This window comes from Microcaecilia unicolor, chromosome 8 (assembly GCF_901765095.1).
Source record: "Microcaecilia unicolor chromosome 8, aMicUni1.1, whole genome shotgun sequence".
Classification (NCBI taxonomy): Eukaryota; Metazoa; Chordata; class Amphibia; order Gymnophiona; family Siphonopidae; genus Microcaecilia; species Microcaecilia unicolor.
Genome location: NC_044038.1, coordinates 20,951,767 through 20,978,946, shown reverse-complemented (window position 1 = coordinate 20,978,946; position 27,180 = coordinate 20,951,767). Strand labels below are relative to the sequence as shown.

Below are 27,180 nucleotides of genomic sequence, written 5' to 3'. Positions count from 1 at the left end.
TGAAATAATAAAACCCAATTGGGTTGTGGCCCTCGAGGACAGTGGCTGCCCACCCTAATATATCATGCCTTGCGACGTCCCTCACAATGAAAACATTTTCTCTACTAATTTTCCTAGGCTTTATCTTCAACCCAAAATGTAATAAATCAAGAATATTGATAAGTACATTTTCCTACAGAAGGCAATCATCAGAAACATTCCTACTATCGTGGACTGAGTAAAACCTGTCTGTACCTACTTGTAGGTGGTTCTACAGTTTACCAAAGCACAGAAGGCACAAAATGAACTACTTTTATGCACTCAAGAGTCCAACTGTGGTTTTATCCTGGGTAAAGAGAAAAGATTTGAGTTCAGCACTGAAAATTATTACGCATCACACTCTCCGATGACGAAATAAGAACATATGGAGAGAAACTATTTAAAAAACAACAACAAAAAAATCTTTCAGGGGCAAAACGTCACTTGAAACACCACTGGGGGTACTTTATAAACTAGTCTCTTACATTCAAAGAGTAGCTTTATTTACATTTTTAAGCTTTTGGGTTTTTTTTTTTTTTGGGTGGGGGGAGAGTAGGCTCCATCATTTCTTCCTGCTTCTTTTGGCTTTCAGCTCAATCCAGCACTATGAGCCTTCATCTGGTATTTCCCTCTCCTCATCTTTATCTGCTCCCAATTCTTTTAGCCCAATCATTATAGGGAGAGCCACAGTGTATGGTCTCTAGCGGACAACTGGTCTACAACAAAAGAACAATCCCGCAGGCGGGGCTGGTGTTTGGGTGGTGGGGCTAGTTCTGGGCAAGACTTCTACAGTCTGTGTCCTGAAAATGGCAGATACAAATCAAGGTAAGGTATACACAAGAAGTAGCACATACGAGTTTATCTTGTTGGGAAGACTAGATGGACCGTGCTGGTCTTTTTTCTGCCGTCATCTACTATGTTACTATAGCAGCACCATAATATCTTCCAAAATCTTGCAATCCAGAGCACTAAATCTAGCCACCCCCTCCCCCCCACTCCCAAGAGGCTCTGAATGCCAGAATGGGGAAGACCTGAACAAAGAATTAAAGTTAGGTCCCTCTGCAATGGCTGTGAACAGCATCACCACTTTCTTGAGCTTTCAGAATACTATTTAAGCCTTAATATGGGATGATCTTTGTGCCTCTGTGAATACAAAGCATAGCAATTTTAGACTCTGGTGAGCAATTGTTTGTGTACATGATTTCTACACCAGGGACAGTCTTCGCTCTGCCAGTTTATGTTTTAGGAATTCTTCCACATTAGTCACTCTTTTTAACCCTGCATAGTCCCTTACGGAAAAGCATATTGGCTTAATCCTGCAAGGGACCAAGATCGTCATCCGAACTAAATGGTAAAGTGAAAGAAGAAAATCAAAATCTCAGTTACACAGCTGACGCTATGACTTAACCATAGCCATGAGCACATGAGAAATGCAAACCTTTTGTCCAACTGGTCTGACATGGCTTGGGCAAACTGTTTAAGTGATGTGCTCAAGCCTGGGGAGATAGTTGCCGCTGGTATTGGTACTGTAAAGCCTGCTGGCCAGGAGTGGCACTGAAAGATAAACTTGGAAGAGAATTCCCTTCAGTCTTCAAGGCCCAGGGTGCAAGTGCTGCCTAAGCATATTGTTTACACAGAGGAGTGGCCTAGTGGTTAGGGTGGTGGACTTTGGTCCTGAGGAACTGAGTTTGATTCCCACTTCAGGCACAGGCAGCTCCTTGTGACTCTGGGCAAGTCACTTAAACCTCCATTGCCCCATGTAAGCCGCATTGAGCCTGCCATGAGTGGGAAAGCGCGGGGTACAAATGTAGCAAAAATAAAATAGATACTATTGGAGAGTCTACATGGAATGTTGCTACTATTGGAGAGTCTACATGGAATGTTGCTACTATTGGAGAGTCTACATGGAATGTTGCTACTATTGGAGATTCTACATGGAATGTTGCTATTCCACTAGCAACATTCCATGTAGAAGGCTGCGCAGGCTTCTGTTTCTGCGAGTCTGACGTCCTGCACATACGTGCAGGACATCAGACTCACAGAAGCAGAAGCCTGCGCGGCCACATTGGCGATCTGCAAGTGCCGACTTCTACATGGAATGTTGGAATAGCAACATTCCATGTAGAATCTCAAATAGTAGCAACAGTGGAGGAGTGGCCTAGTAGTTAGGGTGGTGGACTTTGGTCCTGAGGAACTGAGTTTGATTCCCACTTCAGGCACAGGCAGCTCCTTGTGACTCTGGGCAAGTCACTTAACCCTCCACTGCCCCATGTAAGCTGCATTGAGCCTGCCATGAGTGGGAAAGCGCAGGGTACAAATATAAAAAAATAATAAATGTGTTTAAAGAACCTAAATTCAGCAAAGAACGGGACACCGAATTAGCACTGCAGGAGTACGAGACCATCTACTTTCAGTACAAACAGAAGTGCTGCTGTAGTTGTGGTGAACACTTTCCCCAACTGACCATAATTGGACTCGAATGTTGTTTCAAATATGGAGAAGTTAATGGCCACGTCAGTTATGTGGCCAGAATCAGAAGAAACTAATGCACATAAGGAAAGGAATATGTAGGAGAGAAAAACAAATGCTGGTAACGCCCTGTTCAATCATTGGTGTAATCTCATCAGCGGTATATGTTCGTAAGTATCAAAAGGACATAGACGGTACAAACAGCCTTGAGCATGGCTCCCAAGCTCCGAGTTGCAACTTCAAATGGAGTTGTGACTACAGCAGCAAGAGAAGAGGCAGGGAAAAAAAAAAAAAAAAAAGATTTACCCTTCTGTGGGGCCTTAGGCAAATAAGTGCACTGGTCCCACCATCAAAATATAAATTATTTTTTAAATGCCCATAAACAGAGCCCCATACGGTTGGCTGCAAAGGAAAACCAGCAGAGGCATACTCACTAACGCCTCTGTCTTCTGGAGGACAAATGTACATGGGGTGGAAAATTTATACAGAGAGACCTCTACGGGCTGGTGTAAGCTCTGGTCTTCCTTCCTGCACTCCTGTTCCCCCACCCCCCTTTGAATAAACACCAGCTTGGTTCTAAGGAACACCTTAAAGATAAGACAACCCTTAGGACATCTATATAGCACGTATTAGAATAAAAAGAAAAGAAGGCCTTGACTCCGATAGCCTCCCCCAATCTAGCCCTAATGTTCCCCCGTGTTATGTTCCAACCTTTCTTGAGGGGCCAAGTCGCTTACCTTTCATCATACTCTGTATAGTTTAGCTTGAATACACCTCACGAGGAGCAGTAGAGTAATAAACTTCCTCCTCAAGCTTTAAGATCCCCCCTCCCATTTTGCCACCCCATTCCCTTCTCCTAAATACCCCCCTCTTCCCTCCCCCCCAACCCAAATAACCCTATTTGCTTCCCAAGCTACTGAACAGGCCAGTTACACCCCATATATATTAAAATATTAATCAACTCCTACAACGAGAACTGGAATTCAAAGATGGAAACATCCACAAAGCCCTGAAACTCCTTCAGTTCAGCTGGAACAAAGGCTAGAATACGGGATCAAAAGCTTTCATTTGCAATCACCTTTGGATTTTCCCCATCCTAAATTACTTAGTTCCAATCATTAAAGTTACAGTTCAAGCCAGGGCCCGATGCACAAAGGTAGCGGTTAAATTTCTGTGCATCTCATTTGCATGCCAGCCCCTTTGTGCATCAGTCACTGTTTGCGAATTGGTAGGTTCACAAGTGGCTGCAGTACTTAACAGTGACCTTTGTGTATCGGCCCCACAGTGTTTATTAAAAAGACACAAAGATTTGGCAGGCTAATTATTCTATTAAATGTACTATACAAACTCATGAGCTGTGTGAACAGAAGAAACTGGAAAGGTATAGTATCATGAAGAAAACCTGGGCTTGTCATAGGAGATGCCACTGAGGCATCATTCACAATACCTGTGTAGAGGAAGTTTCAGGCACTGCTCAACAGTGTCAACTACTGGCTAGGCTTAGGCTTACATGTATACTGGGTGCTGGAGGGTGCCATGGTCTGCACAGGCAAAGGACCATCAGGATCAGATGTTACCTATGGCTAACTTATACCAAAATTGTTAAAAGAGCATATAAAGGTTAATGTATGAGAATTAGTTTGTGCAAAAACTGAGACATTATGGACATAGATTCTATGTATCTCGCCTAGAGAAAAAAAAATCAACTCCAAAACGAAATACACCTAAAATTTAGGTGTGTATTTTATAACAGCGCACATATATTTTAAAAGCGCTCAAGACCCACTCATTCCACGCCCATGGCCATGCCCCCATGTGACTTAGAATCTATGTGCAACACGTTGTAGAACATGCCTAGACAGTTCTGCGCATAAATTCTAATAAATGGCAATTAGTGTCAATAATTGCTTAAGTGGAATTATCAGTGCCGACTGGCTTAACAACTAATTAAGTTGTACGCGCAAATCAGAATATGACTGGATTTGCATGTGAAACTTAGGTTGCACTATACAGAATCTGGGGCTATATGGACTAATGTATAAGGGCCTAGGATGTGAGTAATAGAAAATGGACAAGAGAACTGAGGTTCTACTAGAGATTTAGGGTCCTGAAATTATGCAAAAAAGGACGTTAAAAGAAAGCATGGATATGACATGTGATAGGATGAAAATGTGTGTGGACAGAGAGTGGTGGTAGAGAATATTTCGAAAATGCCAGTCAACCCCCGGATGAATGTAAATGGGGTATATAAAAACATTTTTTTTTAATGTGCAAATGCCAGGAAAAACTGCATGGAAAGGTATGAATGGCCAGCTGGGGTAGAATGTAGGCAGCAAACAGAGGCATACTAGATTGAGAGTGAATGGAGGAGAGCATTGCTTAAGAGGATGCAGCTTGTAGCTAACAACTCTAGGGCATGCAGAGTTCTGATGCAGTGCGCACAGAAGGAGTGAGTGACAGTTCTAAAGTTCAGTTAGGAGAGTAGGCTTGAAAGGGAAGCAGCTGAGAGATGTCTTTATTAAGTTTAATGGTAAAGAATAAGGACAGTGTGTGGGTGAGTGTGAAGAAGCTGCTTTTGAAGTGAGTAAATATCACTTTTAAAAAAAAGAGTGCTCAGATCTGATTGAATTTTTGTGGGGGAAAAGATAAAAATACATGTTGGAAGGAATTCAAAATAAAAAGGATGGATAAGTACATTTTCTAGGAGAGAAGTATTTAAAACTAGTTTTAATAAACTTTGGTGTTAGAGGAATCCAAAGTTGTTTTTTTGGTTTTTTTTTAACTAAATTGAAACCTGTAAAGAATTAAGGTCCTCAGGTCTGATGAACCTGGATAGAAAGATATTAAGGGACACAGGTTGAGTTGAGCAGAAGTTTAATAAGAACATAAGAAAAGCAATACTGGGTCAGACCAATGCTCCATCTACTCCAGTATCCTGTCTCTAATAGTGGCCAATCCTGACAGAAACCCAAATAGTAGCAACATTCCATGTTACCAATCTCACGGCAAGTAGTGGCTTCCCCATGTCTATCTCAATAGCAGACTATGGACTTTTCCTCCAGGAACTCATCCAAACCTTGTTTTAAAACCCAGATACGCTAACTGATAATAACCCCCCCCCCCCCGACAGCAAGTTCCAGAGCTTAACTAGTCATTGAGCAAAAAATATTATTTCCTGTTTTAAAGGTAGTACCATGTAACTTCCTTGAGTGTCCCCCTAGTCTTTGTACTTTTTGAAAGAGATAAGATGATTTCGGTTTACCTGTTCTACATCACTCAGGATTTTGTACACATCAATTATTCCTCCCACTCAGCCATCTTTGCCAAGCTGAAGAGTCCTAACCTCTTTAGCCTTTCCTCATATAAAAGGAGTTCCATCTCCTTTATCATTTTGGTTGCCCTTCTTTGAACCTTTTCTAATTCTGCTATATCTTTTTCATAATACAATGATCAGAATTGTACACAATACTCAAGGTATGGTCACACCATGGAGTGATACAGAGTTCTTTGTCTTACTTTCTATCCCTTTGTTTGCTTCTTTGGCCACCGATATGCACTGGGCAGAAGATTTCAGTGTATTTTCCACAATGACACCTAGATCTTTTTCTTGGATGTTTACTCCTAGGGTAAAACCTAGCATCAAATAACTATGAATTGGATTATTCTTCCCAATATAGTAACATAATAGATGACAGCAGAAAAAGACCTGCACGGTCCATCCAATCTGCCCAACAAGACAACTCATGTGTGCTACTTTTTGTGTATACCCTACTTTAATTTGTACCTATGCTCTTCAGGGAAAAGACCGTATAAGTCTGCCCAGCACTATCCCAGACACCCAACCACCGGCTCTGGCACAGACCGTATAAGTCTGCCCAGCACTATCCCCGCCTCCCACCACCGGCTCTGGCACAGACTGTATAAGTCTGCCCAGCACTATCCCTGCCTCCCAACCTCCAGTCCCGCCTCCCACCACTGGCTCTGGCACAGACCGTATAAGTCTGCCCCGCACTATCCCCGCCTCCCAACCTCCAGCCCCGCTATCCAATCTCGGTTAAGCTCCTGAGGACAAGGCTGCCCAACAGATGCCAGCACATAAAAAAAGAAGAAAAAAAAAGATGAACTCTGGACACCCTTCCCGAAGGCCGCATTTCATGCAGAATGAGCGTACACAGGTCACCGACCATGCTGTGTTAATTTACCTTGTAAACGCACAGTGAGAACAGAATGCATTCTGTTATTATCCTATGGCAGACCCTCATCTCTAACATCAGCTGCTCTGCTCTGTGAATCTGATCCCATAGTATGGAGTAGGAATCTGATTATGTTACCTCGCTCGTCGTTCCCATTTTTAGATCATTAATAAGTTACATAGAACCATCCCAGTACAGATCCCTGGGGCACTCTACTATTCACCCTCCTCCACTGAGAAAATTGGCCATTTAACCCTACCCTCTGTTTTCTATCCATGAACCAGTTCCTAATTCATTGCCTCCTATCCTAGGACACTAATTTTCTCAGGAGTCTCTCATGAGGGACTTCTGTCAAACACCTTCTGAAAATCTATAACACATCAACTGACTCACCTTTAGCCACATGTTTATTCACACATTCTAAGAAATAAAGCAAACTGGCGAGGCAAGACTTTCCTTGGTTGAAGCCACTCTGACTCTGTCCCACTGTTTATGTGTTCAGTGATTTTATTCTTTATAATCATCATTTCCACTATTTTGCTCAGCACCAATGTCAGACTTATCAGTCTGTAATTTTCTAGATCACCTCGGATTCTTTTTTTAAAAACAGGCATTACATTAGCCACCCTCCAATCTTCAGGTACCACTGACTATTTTAATGACAGGTTACAGATCACTAACAGCATATCTGCAATTTCATATTTGAGTTCTTTCAATATCCTGGGGTGTATAACATCCAGTCCAGGTGATTTACTGTTCTTTAATTTATCGATTTGGTTCAATACTTCTCTTCCAGGTTCATAGATACTACAGGTATTTCTCATCCATAGAGGGCTTACAATCCAAGGGCTAGAATAAGTGAGGCTCACTACTGTGTTAGCTTGTCTCATAATAGGTCCCACTGCATAAATTAGGATCTGTGATAAATATTGCGTTAATGTATGTTTGGGCTTAGTAGTCTAGAGTACACCGTCAAAGAAGGTCAGTAGGATTTGAACCCTGGATCCTCCAATTCGCAGGCTGCTGTTTTAGCCATTAGACTACCCCTCAGCTCCATGTCACTTTAAATGCACCTGTTTATTAAGGACAAAGGGCTAGATTCAGTAAATGGTGCTCAAGAAAATCAGTGCTCAATGTTATTCTATAATGGGCAAACACCCATTAGAAAAGCACTGAGTGCCAATTTCAGTGCCTACATTTGGGATCCAGGACTTATGCCTCCTGAAACCAGGTGCAATTCCTGGCGCCCAATTTGGGCGCACATCTCAGATATTTCATAACACTGTGCGCAAACATTTTCACGCCGCCTCTACACTTCCAATGGCCACGCCCCCTTTGGGTTATGCACTATGGGATTTGGCTGCACATTATTACAGAATAGTTCAAGTTCAAACTGGTGCCAATTAGTCAATTAGCACTAACTGGTCCACTAGCCAATTTAGTTGGATGCACATCTTGGATCGGTGCCATATATAGAATCCGGGGTAAATGTTTTGATCATTTAGTATACAATATACCCTTTTCTTAAAGGCAAATTATCAAATGCTTAATATTTCAGTATTATATCCCCTGTACATTACAGGATTTCAATAATGCATACAAAAAAAGAACAGCACAGTATTGATTAAAGAACTGGCTGCCAAGTCAATAGCTCACTCCAACTCCCCTGAAAGCCTGCAGATGTAGGTATGTTAGATCAGTGTTTCTCAAGTCCAGTTGCAGAGTACCCCTTGCTGGCCAGGTTTTCATAATATCTACAATAAATATGCATGAAAGATTTGCATATAATGAAGACAGTGAATGCAAATCAAATTCATTCATATTCATTGTGGATATCCTGAAACCCTGACTGGCAAGGGGTACTCCAGGACTGGACTTGGGAAACACGGTTAGATCATATTCCATGTGACCACCTGTCAATATACAATGTTATAGTAAGGGAGTAGTTAACACACACTTGGTAGTTAAATGTTCAAATTGATAACAGCATGCACAACAGTAACGTGTCCCCTTTACGAACTGTACATAGTACAAAAATAATATAACCAAATACATGGAATAAAAATAAATAAAAAAGGGTGATTAACATCTCTCTATCATACCAGCAATGCAAACTACTACTTAAAATGTCATCTTTCCTTAAGGTCAGAATATTTAGAAGACGGAAACCTCTTAACATTCAGCACACACCAATGGAGAGCCAAAACACTCCCTCTAATAATTCATCAATCCCATAGAATAATCAATTAGCTATAGCTATTTGTTATGATTAACAGGAAATTACTTGAATTAAATGGTGAATGAGAAAAAAAATTTGAACTTCCAAAACTTTAAAAATCGAACAAGAACTTATTCCCAATGCAAACATATTAAAAATAAATCATGCTAAATGATAATTTAAAGCCAAGATATTTTGACACAAGTGTGCATTGCAATGAAATACAGTCAGGTGATCCATCTGAAGCATGTCAGCACATTCCACTTCCTGTTCTATCTAGTATTCCATAGGAAAAAAAATAATTGATGTGACAAATTCCCATTCTTTCCTAAAGAAAAGAAAAAGACCCCCATCCCTCAAATTTCGGCTAAGCTTCTGAGGATCCATTCCAAAATTGGGTGGCGGAGCAGGTGGGGGAAGAGAGGTTGGTAGTTGGGAGGCGAGGATAGTGGAGGGCAGACTTATACGGTCTGTGCCAGAGCTGGAGCTCTCTTGATCAGGGACCGTCCTTCCCCATGTTTAAACTTGTACAGCGCTGCGTAACCCTGGCAGCGCTATAGAAATGCTAAGTAGTAGTAGTAGTAGAGGCGGAACTGGTGGTTGGGAGGCGGGAAATACTGCTGGACAGACTTGTACGGTCTGTGCCCTGAAAAAGGCAGGTACAAATCAAGGTAAGATATACACATATGAGTTTATCTTGTTGGGCAGACTGGATGGACCATGCAGGTCTTTTTCTGCCGTCATCTACTATGTTACTATGTTTATGCGAAGGGACAGCACGGCGGCGCAGCACACTGCTTCCATCAAACGTACTGAATTTTACAATAAAGCCGTACGCATTTTGCTGCACTTTGCGACCCCTGACGCAGGCACTCAGCACCGAAACACGGACCGTGTCGGGTTCAAAGATTTGTTCCCCAAAACACATGATTAAAGGTTTTATTCCCCTTTTTTTGAAGGCTCCTGGTACTTTTTGTTCTGCTCTTTGGACTTTTGTTTGTACTTTGCTCTCTCTCTCTCTGCTGCACGCATGTTAGTAATTAGTCATTAGATTGCAAGACCTCTGGGGACAGGAAAATATCTGCTGTACCTGAATATGATTTGCACTGCGCTACCAGTGAAGAGGCATAAGCTGTATTCCAAAAAGAAAGTGAAAACAGAAAAAAAAATTACTTCCTCTACCTGTGAGCTTTGCAGCTGCTTGTTTACATTGCTTCACTTGCTATGATCAGGTAATCTCAAAAGTCCTGCTTAGCTAAGAATTCATTTTGAAACTTTACGGACTCCTAATTGAATGCACAAATAAATGGTGAATAAATGGACCCAAAGTGCAACTTCATCTTCAACACTGCAGTTTTGGTCACCCCCATCTCAAAAAAGATACAGAAGAATTAGAAAAAGTATAGAGAAGAGAGACAAAAATGATAAAAGGGGTGGAACTGGCTCCCTTTTAAAGGCTGAAAAGATGAGAGTTCTTCAGCTTGAAGAGAAAAAGAAATACCAGACCGGAGATAACAGATGTTTACAAAATCATGAGGTGAGCAGAACAGGTTAATAGGAAATTGTTATTTACGCCTTCAAACGGTGCTACAAGAAGAGACACTCCATCAAACTAACAGCCTTGAACACAAACTGGAGAAAGAACCAAGCAAGCTGTAGAATTTGTCGCCAGAGGACGTGACCAATGCATCTAGCATACATAAGTTGAAAAGAGATTTGGACAAATTCCTAGAGAAAATGTCCATAAACAATTATTAGCCAAGTAGAACTCAGAAGGTTACCATTCATTCCCAGAGGAGCTGAAAGGTATGGATTTTATAGGGGTTTGCCAGGTACTTCCTAGTTATCTAAAATTAGCCACTGTCAAATAAGATACTGGGCTCGATGGACCTTTAGTCTGACCCAGCATGGCATTTCTTATGTCCTTATATATAACCCAAATTAATTCAATATTACCAATTTAAGAGGATAATTCAATACAAGTTTTGCATTTCTAAGAAGGAGAAATTAGGTCTTACCTGATCATTTTCTTTCCATTAGTCCTGCCCACTATTCTAGAACACGTAGGATACTTGTGACCGTCAACCAAGCAGGCGGAAAGAGAGAACTGAAAACAGAGCAGAGCTCTCTCTTGGCAAACCGGTCCAGCACCTCAATATTTATGTAGGCCAGCAGTAAAGAGAAACTCAGAATAACCTTAACCAACTTGCTAACCTAACATTAACCAAACGAGAGAGGTCCACACGTTTGCTCACCACTGGACAACTTGTAGAGAACTAGTAGATATGCAGGAAACACCATGCAAGGTGACGGTCATTATTTGGCCCATTACTTCACACTGACTAACCATCTCGGAAACCTCAGGAGGGCCTCTGGAATAGTGGGAAGGAGAAATTAGGTCTTACCCTGATATTTTTTTTTCACCATTACATAGCTTCCCACTATTCGAAAACCTGTGGGATGTATAAAAGCAATCCCTACAGCAGGCAGGATCCTGGTGCCACCGCACTGAAGGCCGAAGCCCCAATAGTGGCTTCCGAACACGCAGCAACATCCACCCTGTAGTGCTTGGCAAGATATGCAGTGTTAGCCAGGTCACCACCTTGCAAATACCTGGAGACAGTAATGTAGTCTACACATAGGATGTTGCTGTGTGCCTCGTAGAATGACCCTGCAAGGCCTGAGGAGCCTGTTTCCCTGCAAGCAAATAAGCTGATAGGATAGTCTCCTTCAGCCATCTAGCAATCGTGGGCTTGGAAACCATGAAGCCAAGCCTCTGTATATCAAAAAGCATAGTCTGATTTGTAAAACACATTCGTGACTTCCAGGTATCTAATGAAGCTTCTTGCTGTGTGTAGCGTCCTCAAGGAAGAACAATGAGCCTCTTCATCCTCTCTGTGAAAGGACGGATGCTCCACAGATCTGTCGAGATGAAATGCCGATACCATTTTCAGAAGAAAGGAAGGAACCATACACAGGGAGACCCCCGCCTCTAAAAAGCAGAGAAAGGGATCCCGACAAGGGAGCCTGAAGCTGAGAAACCCTAAGTGCCGATGCAACAGCCACTAGGAATGCTGTCTTTAGCATAAGATCTTCCAGAGTGGCTCAAAAGATGGCTCCTGCAGAGCCCGAAGGACTAAATTAAGGTTCCACTCTGGATACAGTATACAAAGGGATGCCACAAACGACCCGCTCCCTGCAAGAATTGAATGATATCCAGGTGAGCCGAAAGAGACGTCTTCTGCAGTCAGTGCCTGAAACAAGCCAAAGCCACAACCTGAACTTTTAGAGAACCCAATGCCAATCTTATCAGAAGGCCTGCCTGGAGAAACACTAGGATGTGCGCGATCTGAACAGAGAAGGGAGAAACTCCAGCTCACATGTCCTCCACACTCACGCACATGCCATGGATGTACAGCATTTCTGAGCCTGAAGTAAGGTAGCAGTCACCAAATCAGAATAATTCTCTCAACTGAGCCCTTTCAACGGCCAAGCTGTAAGACCAAAGGGGAATGGATCCTCCATGAGCACCAGAGCTTGCATCAGAAGGCCTTATACCTGCAGAAGATGGAGAGGCTCCCTGTTCAGAAGTTGAATCAGATTCACATACCACGGTTTCTGTGGCCAATCTGGGACTAAGAGAAATATTCTACCCCCGTGAAATGCAGTCCTTTTCAACAAGCAACATACTATGGAACAAGAAGGGAACACATACAGTAAATATGTCTCTGGCCAGGGATGCAGTAAGGCATCAATCTGCATCGAGCATGATTTTTTCAGAACCTGGGCACTTTGGCATTCTGTTTCATTGCCATCAAATCCAGAAACAAGCACTAGTTCCACGAGTAAGTCCTCTCCTATGCTGTGTTGAAAAGAACGTCCAGATACCCCAGCATCTGTGATGGAGTTAGACTGCTCTTCTCGAAATTGATTGCCCAAACCGACTGCAGAAGATTATCCATCTCTGCTATGCTGTCCAAATACGATACATGAATAAGCCAACCATTAAGATACAGGTGAACTCAGATTCCCTGGCACCGAAGTAAGGCTACCAGCACCACAATAACCTTGGGAAACACTTTTGATGCCGTGGTGAGACCGAAGGGCAAAGCCCTGAACTGGAAGCGATGACCCAGCACTGCAAAATGTATAAACCTCTGATGCAGCAGCCACATGGGTATGTGCAAGTAAGCCTCCTTGAGATTGAGGGCAGTGAGAAATTCTCCCACTTGCATCGAGGCTATAACTGCTCTTAGTGTTTCAATGTGAAAGCGGGACACTCGGAGGCAGAAGTTTAGACCTTTGAGATCGAAGACTGGATGAAATGCCTTCTTTCCTTGGAACAACAAAGTAGGTGGAGTATCTGCCTTGTCCCTATTCGGCGTGAGTAACTGGAACAATGGCCAGGAGTGCCAGCAAGGAATCTATGGTTCCCTTTCGACAAGGAGACGGCAAGAAGAGAGGCACAACCAGGTGGGAGAACTCAAACTTGTAACCTTCTTTAAGAATATCCAGAACCCACTGATCTGACATGATTTTGGCCCACTCCTCCTGAAACTTCTGAAGACATTCTCCCACTAGAGGAAGAGAAGAGTAGGCCAGCTTCACATCACTGCGAAGCTCGGAAGGCATTTGGTGCCCTAGCTGACCAACAGGACTTCCTGTCTGCACAAAAGGAAGATTTGAATGCCTGAAAATAGGACTTCTGACCATATTGTTGATGCCCAGGCCGGTACCGTCTGCTGTTTCAAGATCGAAATTGAGAACCCCTTGAAGACAGATGACCAGAGGCTTTTTACTTATCCTCCAACAATCGCTGTGTCTTAGTAACTTGGTGAAAGAATTGGGGGGGGGGGGGGGGAAACCAAGATCTTCTCCAAATAGTCACTTGCCTCAATAGGGCAATTTAACTAGACATGACTGACACTGCATCTGCTGTCCAGTACCACAACAGCCAAAGTTGTACCGCGGGCCGTAACATGTCATAAATAGCATCCGTCAAGTAGGCCAACCCCACTTCCAGCTGGGCATTAAGGCACCCGTGTTGGGTTGTAGACTGCTGATACCACTGCAGGCATGTTCTTGCCAAGAACGAGGTGCACACTGTCATTTGAAGACTGCACACTGTCACTTGAAGGCCCAAAGAGGCCACTTCAAAGGCTTGCTTCAGTGAGCCTTCTAGCTTCCTATCCTGTAGGTCTTTTAGGGCAATTCCCCCCTTCCCCATTAACAAGGAATCCACCCTGAGAAGCTGCAATTTCTCTTTCCCCTCCAGAACCAATGGGTAGAGGCAAATCATGTCTGAATGCATTGGGAAGGCCTTAGAAGGATTCTAAGCCCACTCATGATTGAAAAAGACAAAAACTCTCGATGACAAAGCAGAAGGCTCCTCAATGGAAAGCACTGCCACTTCCTCAGAGATAAGAGTACTGAGCTCCTCTTTATGAAACAACCTGCATATAAAAGTAAACCACTTTGATTGTATCACAGAAAGGCAGTATATCAAATCCAAAACTTTTTTTTTCTCTCAGTACTTTCAGGACATATCCTTCAACAATGGCTCCTCTAAACAGATCGAGGCCACAACGGCTAAGAAATATCTGCTCACTCCTAGAAGTCTAAACAAGACCTCTTAGCAGCTGGAAGGGCCGCAGGGCAAGAAACTGAAGCACCTTGCAGCAACTCCAACTGTGCCTACTTAAGTCAATAGGCCTGATATAAGAGCATTATAAACATCCCAATGTAGCTGAATGTTCTGTTGGGTCCTGAAGTTGTAAAATGGAGGCTGTGCTCCCCATGTGATCAAAGACTGTTCCTCACTGGAAGCTGGCCCTAACAAAATGGCGTCTGTTCCCATGCTCTCCTGCATCAAACTGTGCACCGGTTCTGCCAGACAGCCCAAGTTTCTGCCAATCATTTCCTCCATGCCCCGTGGGATTCCCAACTTGCACGCACTGCAATGCCCTGACACCAGTCAGCGGATTCCACAGTGGGAACACCGCTTAACTGCCTCAACAGAAGTTGCCATTCATTTTGGCTGTCACAAGCGCTACACCATGCGGTCCCAAGTGGTGAGTCAGGATCCCTTCCCTGCACCAAGTAGAACTTGCAGCCCTCCAAGTGGTTCAGAGTCAAACTTTTTTTTTGGACTTACTACTACCAATTGCTCCCCCCAAGCTCACAGTCTCCACAAGTCTTACCCCAGTTGAGAAAAGCTCAGGACTGATACTCTGTCCCACCCTCTCCAGTAAACCTCTTCCTTTTATCTCTCTTTTTTTTTTTTTAAGATGGTTGAGAGCTTCATAGGGTGCAGGGGAGAGGTGAAGGGAGGAAAGAAGTAAATTTGCGAGGCACCAGAGACTAGGATCTGAAAACCTCCAGATGACTCTGCAGACTCGTACCACCTGCAAAGCTCAACTGGGGACCAGCTGGACTAGGAGCAAATCACTCAGAACCAGGAGGCTGAAAAGTGTGTCCATCCACCTGATGAAGACAGAAAATACTGAGGAATTGGACTAGATACCAAGAGAGATAAGTCTCAGCTCTGTTTTCAGTTCTCTACTTCCACATGCTAGTTAATGGACACAACTGTCCCACAGGTCCTGGAATACTACTACTACTACTTATTTCTATAGCGCTACTAGACATATGCAGCGCTGTACACTTGAATATAAAGAGACAGTCCCTGCTCGACAGAGCTTACAATCTAATTAGGACAAACAGGACAAACGAGAGATAAGGGAATAGCAGGATGCTATGTAACGGAATGGATATTTCTAAATTCCACATAAATCTATTTCAAATATTAACACTAGAAACTAAAATCTGGAAAAGTTTACTACAAGAACTACAAACCAAGCAGTATCAGGTATAGATTCAAACTAGAAGTGTGGGTGGACACTCAACTGCCAAATCTGGGAATCAACAACACTTTTAGTTCCCAGCAATCAAAAGTCTCTGTCTTATGTTGACAGGTTATCTTTTTACTGTTTTACAAGCACAGAAAAACCTGAAGCAGGAAGTTACAGAAAATGTGTTGGTCATATCATTCTCTGAAAACCCCCGTTTCAATTTCACTAAACAATGTTTTGTTTTTAAAGGTGGTGAATTCCCTGTACAAAATTATTTCACTCCGCGGTTTTCATTCCTTGCAAAATGACCTGTCAAGTGAACTATGCTTTCGTGTTCTCTTCCCACAAAATATCACAGGTTTACAACATCCGAAATAAAAAACAAGAAGTTCTCTAGCTGACTCGATGAACGATGATACTCACACAGCCACATCCAAGCAAATGTTTGTTTCCTGTTATTTCCTTCTGAAGGTTATATTGTTGCAAACTGCAAGAACTAATCTTTCCCGCAAGCAACGTGCAAAATATACACCAAGCTGCTGCAGTGTACACAACTGTTAAACCACAGTTAACAAACAATAACATACACTCGAAAACTAACTACAGGAGCGGTTCTTTCACAGCTAGATCCAACAGACACCACCACCAGAACCATTTGTATGACCTTACTACGGGACTGGATCACCAAAAAAAAACATGATAAGCAGGAAGGCGAGTCAAGCTGCAAAACACTATCCCTGGGAAAAGTTGCAAATCATTTTGTCCACGTGTCGGAAACCAGCAGCCTCGAGAGAAAAAAAAAATCCAGATCCGTTTTGTTATTAAGGATTTTTTTTTTCCCGTCTGACAACAGAGTTATCCTATAAAAATATGGCTGTAATGACACAACGCTTCCGCTGCTACAAAGACACCAAGTCCCACGCATTAGGCGTGTGACACACGCATTCGGCTGCCCTCATTCTCACAAGCCCAACACCCCCCCTCCTTCACGCGCATTCGGGGATCGGGGGGGGGGGGGACCGGCCTCCCTCCCCAACATCTGCCATCCGCACCCCTCCCTCAAACACCCCCCCGTGTTGTCAAACTCATACCTGAGATCGGCCACCAACAGTTCCACAGCTTCCCTTCTCCGGTGCCCTCCCTACGACACAGCCTCTCTCCCTGAGGCATCCCGCCTTGCCGGAAACAGGAAGTGGCGTCAGAGGAGAGCGGGACGCTAAAGAACGATGGGGTGGGGGAGAGGGTACCGCCTCCTACTCCTCCCGGCAGTATTTCCGCGCAGCCGCACTTGCTCACACTGCCAAATCCACGTGCCAGCAGCAGCAAGGAGAGTGAATGACCAGGAGCCGGCGTGACGTCAGAACGTTGAATCCTGTTCCCCCCGGCGGAGCCGCCATAATGGGAGACGCAAAACAAAACTATCAGCTGCCGCATCCTTGCTGGTGTGTGTTTGATCTTAGGTATGGAAACAGAGCGGCTTGTGCAATCCTTTAGATTGTAAGCTCCTTTGAGCAGGGACTGGCCTTCTATGTTAAATTGTACAGCGCTGCATAACCCTAGTAGCGCTTTACAAATGTCAAGTAGTAGTAGTAGTGTTGCAGGAATTGATGCATGAATTACCCCTATTGTTAGCAGAATCTGTGGTACTTCAGGAGTCAAGCAGCACACACCAGAATGAGGGAGAAATCTTCTTTATTTGCCAGCAAACAAAGTAGGACATCAGCATTAAGTCTCTTCTTCTCTTTCACTCAGCTCTCTGGATGTTATGGCTTCTGTCTCAGCTGCTTCTCTTCTTCTGCTGTCTGTCTTCCTTCAGCTCTCCTTCTTCTGTCTGTTCCTTCTGACGTAAGCTGCTTCTGCTCCCTCTTAAATACAGTTTTAAAACCCCTCTAGCCCCCCTTACTCTCCAGATGGTTAAAGAATAGATTAATTACCTTGTCTCAACCAATCATTTCTATACATATGTTCAAAATATCAGTTACATAGGTTCCAGACATATCCTAACTGACCTATGACCTGGGGCCTCTCACACTAGACATTTTGGCACCAGTCTCTTACATTTTATTATGATTAACTTAGGTTCATTGAGGGGCGAAGGGGCCAATCTTACTTAATAGCATACAGATATAGTCTGTTATTACTTTCAGGACCATTCCTACATTTACCTATAATTAATCAAGACTTTTCTTGACCCTTTTCACCTATCAGCTCCATACATTAAACCAGCCAGGACTGCAGAAAACTCAAACCATATGCTGACCTTTTCACTGCAGTTCTACTCAGAACGTAAGGCAAAGAGTTGAACAAACATTAGATTTAAAAAGGTATTCTACATATTAACTACACAGAATGAACATATTCTAAAATAAGCATCCTTATAAGACATATTCTAAAATACCAAGAATATCTACATATTAAGCACTTCTAAAATCTAATTATTTTCTTCTAACTAAACAGCATTTCAGCCTAATCCTTTTAAAACTACAATATGTCTGGCTCATGCCTTGTTCATAATAGTATACAGATGTGCTGGCATTAGCAATCCATCACTCACAAGGGGTCAAAGAAAGTTTCTGTCTCTACTACTACTACTACTACTAAACATTTCTAGAGCGCTACTAGGGTTACGCAGCGCTGTACAGTTTAACAAAGAAGGACAGTCCCTGCTCATAGGAGCTTACAATCTAACACAATAACTCATGTCCCGGAACACAGGAGCATTCTAACCTTTAGCTAGATTTCTAAATAATCTGAACCATCTGGCATTCCTTCACTTTACTTGCAGAACTGAACCAAACTTTTAAACCCCAAATTTTTAAACAGAATTAACACTTAATATAATTTCTTATATATGTATAATTATGCCCATGCCGCCTCAGTAGTAGTAGCATATCTATGGATGTACACAGAGGTTACGTCATAATGGAATAACCTTGTTAAGAAATTGCTTCTAAACCGTAGTCAATATTTCGAGGGACTGGTTATATAGCGACGACTTAGCACACGTTGTATAGGTGCTGACATGTTTTCAGCTGGTCAAGGGCCACCAAAAAGAGACATCGTGTTATGAGAATCATGTGCTCAACATTCAGAGTTTCTGTTTATAAATACAATGGGTTTTTAAAAACATTAATCTGGTTGAAACCTGGGAGCATTTAACATCTTTTTTTTTCTCTCCTGTGGGTACATCAAAAGAGAAAGATGGTATGTGGGAACTTGCTCCTTTTGTTTTGTGGAATGGAGTGGTATATTATAAAAATGCACTTGATATTTTATATTAGTACTATTTAAAAAAAAAACAGATATTGAATAATGAGGGAAGTGCTACCTTCATGCAGAAGTTCAGATTCAGTGTAAATGTGCCAGTTCTGTTGTATATATTTATTTCTACTTAAAGGGCCCTGTTTACTAAGGTGCGTTAGTATTTTTAACATGCCTACAATTAGTGTGCGTGCTAACCATGTAGGTGCCTATAGGGATATTGTAGGCACTTACACGATTAATGCGCTTACTTGGTTAACTTATGTTTAAAACACTAATACGCCTATAATGCCAAGTAAACAGGGCCAAAAGTCTGATTTGATGTAAATGCAAGCAGCACACTATTAGCCACCAAATTCATACAAAGTTAATTATTTTCAGTGGAAAATAAATCTATTTCCTGCTTGCTATGTGAGTATTCCATCACTGTTTCATTATTGCTACCAAGTATTACATATTTTGGGCATTCACTTAAAACTTTAACTGGATGGACCGTACAGATCTTTATCTACTGTCATCCACTGTGGTCTTAATTTATTTATCCAGACCTTACATGTACATGGTATTGCTTTTTAAACCGAAAGGTGAACTCTAAGAGTAGTTGCACAATTATGTATAAACTGTGTTGTTTCTGACTTTACTTGTTTTGGGCAGCTTTGGGTCCTACTGATCTGTACATCTACTGTCTAGAATTTTGGAAAATGGAAATTTGTACCCTGTGCTTTCCCACTCATGGCAGGCTCAATGCGGCTTACATGGGGCAATGGAGGGTTAAGTGACTTGCCCAGAGTCACAAGGAGCTGCCTGTGCCTGAAGTGGGAATTGAACTCAGTTCCTCAGTTCCCCAGGACCAAAGTCCACCACCCTAACCACACTCCTCTGTTAAGGGCCCTGTTTACTAAGGTGCTCTAGCGTTTTTAGTACATGCTAACACTAGAGACACCCGTATATTCCTATGAGTGTCTCTAGCATTAGCACATGCTAATTTTTAGTACGCGCTAAAAATGATAGCGCGCCTACAGCATGGCTTAATAAATGGTCCTATAAGTTTTGGATGAGCTCTGTATAAATAGTAACAGAGTAACATAGTACTATGTTATTATTATTATTATTATTATTAGCATTTGTATAGCGCTACCAGATGCACGCAGCGCTGAACACCTGACACAAAGAGACAGTCCCTTTGTGTCAGGTGTTCAGCGCTACATGCGTCTTGTAGCGCTATAGAAATGCTAATAATAATAATAATACTATGTTACTATTTATACAGAGCTCATCCAAAACTTATAGGACCATTTATTAAGCCATGCTGTAGGCGCGCTATCATTTTTAGCGTGTACTAAAAATTAGCACATACTCTTACTTTTGCAATGTGTGTATGGATGCCTGTTGTGTGCATGGAATAATGTTTGAATATACTTATAGCTATGATTTATGAATATGCGGCATCATTAAATGACAGACTTTTAAATGCCCAGTTGGGTATATATGCTTATCTCAACTTTGTTAAATGTTTCAGACACATCCATCTACTTGCTCCCATGATGTTACTGAAATCTATTATTCTGCCTCACTATATTTTCAAATGTAAGCCACATTGAACCCGAATTTGCTTGGGATAATGTGGAATATATACGTCAACAACAACAACAACAACAAAACCCTTTCTCCTCCACATCCCTCTGCTTGCTCCCATGATGTTCCTGAATTCTATTAGTCTGTCTCAGTGTATTTTAAAATGTAAGCCACATTGAAACCAATTGTGCTTGGGATAATGTGGGATATAAATGTCAAAAAATAAAATCCTTTAGCCTTCATCTTTTAAGGCACTACCTATCCAGCTGGATGGTGATGGCACGAGGAAAGCAAATTTGGTCTAGTGAAGACTAACTCAAAATAACCTGTTCTTTAGCTGGGCTCTAGGATTACCATATTGAAAATGTGACCATACCATGCCTGTGTGGTTATGTTCCACTAATAAGTTAAACGATTAACTGACTTTCTTGAAAGGATTACATAACCTTTGGATGCATGACTAGGAAGAAAAACGCACACCTATTTATGCAATATCATAATTCCTCATGTACAGATACTAAACAACCTTTTAGGGTGGATAGTGTTCACATTGAGCTCTTTTTATTGTCTACCAGAAAGAAGAGATAAGAGGTTTCAGTTTTGGCACAGTCATCATAAGAAAAACAAATATGTAAGAAAATCTATGGACTACATTTGGGGCTTATTTGTTTAAACATAACTAAATGAGCTATAAGAGATCTGCATGAAAAAAAATATTTATTTTTATTATTTTGATTTCTAAAACATACTTAAAACAGCAGAATCCATTTGTATATCTAAAATGTAAACTTCTGCGAAAGAGATGAAGTGAAGATGTGATTCCATGTGCCCCATTGAAAGGAGAGTTTTTATTTATTTGTTGCATTTGTACCCCACATTTTCCCACCTTTTTGCAGGCTCACTTTTACTTCCATTTAATTTCAATATATTCCATCTTAATTACACAAGGCTTCCTAAAGCAGATTACAACAACAGTTAAGATGAACCCATCAGGACACAACATATCCTCGTTGAGATTTGGCCATGTGTTACTGTATTGTATAGAACAGCGTAGAAAAAGGAGCACAAAATATAGCCTTTATTAGTGCTGTTTCCACCAGCTACAATACTTTTTATGCTGTTTTAGTGATTTCCAATTTTGTTTCGTGATATATATGTGCATATGGAAGCTTTCAAATTAAAAACATATCCACACATTGGCAGTGTGACAGAACAGTGCTTTAAAGCCTGTAAAATTACCTTTATTAAATCTTGAAGTGCATTTCTCTAATTTGGTCAGCAAGTGGTGCATGTTATGTTTTAAGCTGTTATAAAGAACTGACCTTTCTTTCCTTAGTTAACACAGATAAGGAAATGCCTGAGGGGGTCTTTTACTAAAGCTTAGCTTGAGTTATCTGCAGCAAGGCCCATTTTATTCCTATGGGCACTGCTGCAGATAACACGAGCTGCACTTTAGTAAAAGTCCACCTGAGTGATGTAACCAGGTTTTTTCAAATCTTGTTGTTGAATGGGCTCTGATTGGCCCAGGAGCTTTTTTCATTTCAGTTGTACTGGTTTTGCTCCAGTTTCAGCCCGGGAGAAGAGAGAGAGAGAGAGCTCTTTGCTGAAGCCCTGTGATAATCAGTTATATTTGATAACTGGTGAACAGCTATCTGCCCTGATCTCCCCAGGTACTTTCTAGAAAGTAAACAAATTTTTAGTTACTGTTATAATTGATCCATATTTCAGTTACCTGTTATTGTTTGCTGATTGCATTATTTTGTTCCACTGTTCAATTTTTAAAAGACAATAAACAATATTTAGTTTATTGCCTCTCTGTCTGGACTGACAAAAATCCTGGTGGTTTGTGTGTTGGATCTGTGAGTGCTTTCTGGGAACTGTGGGACCACTGAGAGTGTGGCCCCAGTAACCTAGAAATCACTGGGGATAATTTGAGAGTGGGAGACTCGCCCAGAGGCGGTTGCCACCCAGTCAGTGGGAGGAGGGTGCTAGTATAGAGCACAAAGAGGTGCAGGTGGACCTGAGCTGTGCGGGAGATAGACCCTCTAAGTGGCCACGGGGTAACCCGTTTTGTGACAAGCAGTCATAAGCATTTGTTATTTTTTTTTATATAGAAATATTTGGAAATTAAAGGGTGTTTGCTTATTAATTGGGAAATATTAATTGGGAAGAATACATACTTCGTAAATGGGCCTCAGCCAGAGCCTCTAATGTATTTCAGTAATATAATTAAATGAAGTAACTACTTCTGAAGGTTATGGGTACAGGAGGGGATGGAGGAGATTACTTGTGAAGGGTGGGAATGGGTTAGATTCCAGTGGGGACAAGCGGGTATGGATAAAATTCCTGTCCCTGTGCAGCTTTCTAGTTGGAAGGTGGGATGAGGGAGTGGGGAGTTTGAGAATGAGGGAGAGATGCTGTATTGGGGCTGAGGATTTCAGTTTGAGATAAAAAGGGAGAGAAACGAAATGGAGAGGAGGGGGAGGGTGTTGTGTGTGAGTTGTTTGTCTGCTTCTTCCAGTTTGCCTCTTGCTGCACTAGGAGGTAAGTGTTCAAAGTTGGGCGCTAAAGCCCGCAGTGCAAAAGCCCATAGTGCAATGTCACAGAAAAATAGCTAAGCGATGCTCAAGAGGAATCTTATGCAAATGATATGTGTGGTTAATTGGTGCTAAGAAACTGAAAGCAAGGGGAGAATTGTGTCTAGCCCATGCACACAAAGGGTTTACAGTAAGCGTGGCTCTTACAAACCTGTAAGCACATGTCGGCGCTGTTCGTCTGCTCTTTTAAATAAGCCTTTCCAAAATTGTTTGCACCTTAAATTTTTGAAGGGCTCATATTTAAGTGCAGAAAAACAGGCATGGATTCATGTTTTAACTCTTTGTTTTGATCGGATTTGTGCACACGCTTGATTCTCATTAGCAGTGCTCAAACTTGCATGGGCTTCCTTCAGCTTGCAAAAGAAGATGAAAAATTGACAGATGTTCTTCTGAAAACCTTCTACATTGCCCCTGACCTGGCAGTAAATTTTCAGCAGTATTGACCATTATTTCCTTAGGTGCATTGGGAAGGAATACTAATTGACCTCATTTGCATCCATCTAAATGCATTTGTAGTGATGTTTAGTAAACACTGTTAACACTCTGTGGTGCTTGAGCCCTTTTGAGCATTATGCGCACAATAATGTGTGTGAAAATCAGGCACTAACAGCTTTTTAATGCTGACATTAGTTTTGAGCATAGGTCCCTAGGAGGCATTGATACCTCAACCAGCTTTAACCTCCTTGAATCCCTTTGTTGGGTTGTCTGCCAGCTGCCTGGAGGAAGGGCACAGGACCCATCCTTGAAAATCTCTAAAGTGAGAACTCCTTTCTGGAGGCCTTGTGTGTCCAGTAAAGGGCATCTCTTAAGATTCCCGTATTACACTTGTTTATGCATGTATGCGTGGACTTGCACATGCACTGTACATTCTCACACTTACTGCCTTGGAGTATGTAAATGTACAACCTTTCTATGCCCTGTCGCTTTATTTTACTGTTACTGCAATTTTGGAAAATGATTTTCCTTTTTAACCACTTTAAATGTTATTTCTGAGTAGAGAGGTGTGGTAACCGTGTTAGTCCACTTTTAAAGGTAATCAATAGAAATAAAACAAAATAAAACATGGAAAAGAAACTAAGATGATACCTTTTTTATTGGACATAACTTAATACATTTCTTGATTAGCTTTCGAAGGTTGCCCTTCTTCGTCAGATCGGAAATAAGCAAATGTGCTAGCTGACAGTGTATATAAGTGAAAACATTCAAGCATTACTATGACAGTAAAATAGATACCATTGGAGATTCTACATGCAATGTTGCTACTATTGGAGATTCTACATGGAATGTTGCTATTCCACTAGCAACATTCCATGTAGAAGGCTGCGCAGGCTTCTGTTTCTGTGAGTCTGACGTCCTGCACGTACGTGCAGGACGTCAGACTCACAGAAGCAGAAGCCTGCGCGGCCACATTGGTGATCTACAAGGGCCGACTTCTACATGGAATGTTGCTAGTGGAATAGCAACATTCCATGTAGAATCTATAGAAATCAAACAAAATAAAACATGGAAAAGAAAATAAGATGATACCTTTTTTATTGGACATAACTTAATACATTTCTTGCTTAGCTTTTGAAGGTTGCCCTTTAAGAAAGCTGGGGAATCGATTGACTAATTCAGAGAGAAATTTTAAATTAGTCACCTTATTCTCTTACCTATCTATATGTTCCATCTTTGCTTATACCCTACGCTGACTATTAAAAATGTTCTATTACATATTGTGTTGACATTGTAAGTATTATACTATGCCATGCTTTGTATTGTTAATTGAATATTTTTACTGCTGTAAATGTTTATTGCTTATGTTTGATTTATTCTTACTGTACACCACCTTGAGTGAATTCTTTCAAAAAGGCAGTAAATAAATCCTAATAATTAAATAATAAGTAAATAAATATGCCTGCTATTCAGCCATTGCCTAACCAATGAGGTTAGGGGAGATGGGGGCAGAGTTTCAGTGGAGCGGCAGCTTAACCAGTTCGGGCCATTAACTGGATAGGTAATTGCATAAAGTTAGGACAGAAAAAGGCTGTCCTAACTCTATGCAATGAGGTTATCTGGACCAGTTGAATATGGACCAGTGTCTGGTTACCCCCAGGTAGTGGCCGTTAAGGTCTGGTGGCTCCCTCCTCCTTCTGATCCACCCTCTCACCTCCTCAGAACTTCAGAATCCTCCCCCATAAGATCCTCCTCCCACTCTCCCTGTAGGTCTTATAGGGCTTACCTTTGCAGGTCCTTGGTGGTCTAGAGCAGTGTTCCCCAAGTCCACTCCTGGAGTACCCCTTGCTAGTCAGGTTTTCAGGATATCCACAATAAATATGCATGAACTTGATTTGCATAGACTGCCTCCATTATGTGTGAATCTCTTTCATGCATATTTATTGTGGATATCCTGAAAACCTAACTAGCAAGGGGTACTCCAGGACTGGACTTGGGAAACACTGGTCTAGAGGGAAGTGGGCAGGAGCGATGCCCACTTGCTCCTGCCTAGTGTGGCCTGCTCTTGAAAATGGCTGTTGTGACCTCTAGAGGTGGCCTTGTGGTACTTCAAGTAGTTCATAAGATCCGGCGGCTAGTGTCTAAAGAATTAGCTCCGGATATTCAATGTTGGTGCCCAGACATGGCCTAGCATGGAATAAGTGGGGTTAATTTTGTCTGCGGCAGTCGGTGTTTAAAAAAAATGCTGATCGCAGCGGGCTGAATATTGACCAGTTATTATACCTGCAGCCTGCCAGATTCAGCTACTGGTTAATTCTGTCACGCAGAGTTGCCTCATCCATCCCTCCCCCCACAAATAAAAATGTTCAGTAGCAGTCGAAGAGGCAAAAACAGTGTTGAGCTAGTGTGTCACAGCACTTACAAGTGTAATATTTACAAATGTACAGTGCCACAGGAGAACTGGCATTATTATGACTGATTCTTCTGATTGTACTTTAATTTTTTGGAAGGAGGAAAAAGACCTCAGCTGCTCAGCTTGCTATCACCATTGTATCAACAAAAATGCCATGCAAACGTCCTCACTGATCCAAAAAAACACCTCACTTTTTTTTTCAAATTTTTTTATATTTCTTTTGTTTACTTTTTTTCTCTTTAAATTTTTTTTAATCAGTTTTCCCTGTTTGGGACATAAAGACTTAAAAGACACTTATTTGCTTCTGAAGAAATTCTTCTTTTCTGTTCGTGGTTTGGTCAAAAGTGTGCCTCTGTTTCACTATTTGCTTCCTTGGGAGACAAACCACCAACTTTATATTCATAGTGTCTTTTATCTGATGGAGTGCCTACAAGTTTGAGTCAATTGGAGAACAGAAAAGAAGAATTAGGGGAGGGTCTTCTGCATGTGTTTCCTCCCATACCTCTCGTAAAGAAGACTTTGCTGAATTTCAGGCAAGATCAGGACACTACGATTCTGATCGCTCCTTACTGGCTGTGGCAGATCTGGTCCCTCTTCTTCTAGAGTTGTTTTCCGAAGAATCGTGGACTGTTTTCTGACCCTCGTCACGCAGAACGAGGGTTCCTTTCTGCATCCCATCCTCCAATCCCTGGTCCTTTCAGCTTGAATGCTGAGAGCATAGAACTCAACCCCCTGAGATTGCCTGAGGGTATCTCCCACATCTTTAGGTCTTCCAGGAAAGACTCCATTAAGAGGTGTTACTCTTTAAAGTGGAAGAGACAGTGACATTTGCTAGCTAGATTCAGAATATGAATGCCAGATCTGGGTGTGAGGGAGAGAAGGGAGTGAGGCAGCCAGCCACTGCTGAACTATCAAACATATAAAAGGCGAGTGTCGTACTCACTCGCAAATGCGCAGTAGAGACTTCCCTCTCTGCCCCGCCCCTGCATCAATACGTGATGAGGGGGGCGGGACAGCGGGAAGTCTCTACTGCGCATGCCGCAGACGTACTCGCAACCGCTCCGCCCTCCCCCTCCCCCCCCCCGAGGTCACTGCTACCGCTCCCCCCATCCGGAGTCGCCGCCACCGCCGCCCCTCCACCCGGCCCGAG

At 42.1% G+C, this 27,180-nt stretch overlaps 1 protein-coding gene across 2 annotated transcripts in view; it reads right to left on the bottom strand.

The window, feature by feature from the left end:
• Window positions 1-16,930, bottom strand: part of PDPK1 (3-phosphoinositide dependent protein kinase 1) — a 116,382-nt gene extending 99,452 nt beyond the window's left edge. For both annotated transcript variants that reach the window (XM_030211780.1, XM_030211778.1), the window contains exon 1: window positions 16,841-16,930. In XM_030211780.1, coding sequence (XP_030067640.1) covers window positions 16,841-16,919 — 79 coding nt within the window. In that variant the 5' untranslated portion in view covers window positions 16,920-16,930. The remainder of the gene's footprint in view (window positions 1-16,840) is intronic.
• Window positions 16,931-27,180: the final 10,250 nt, after the last annotated feature.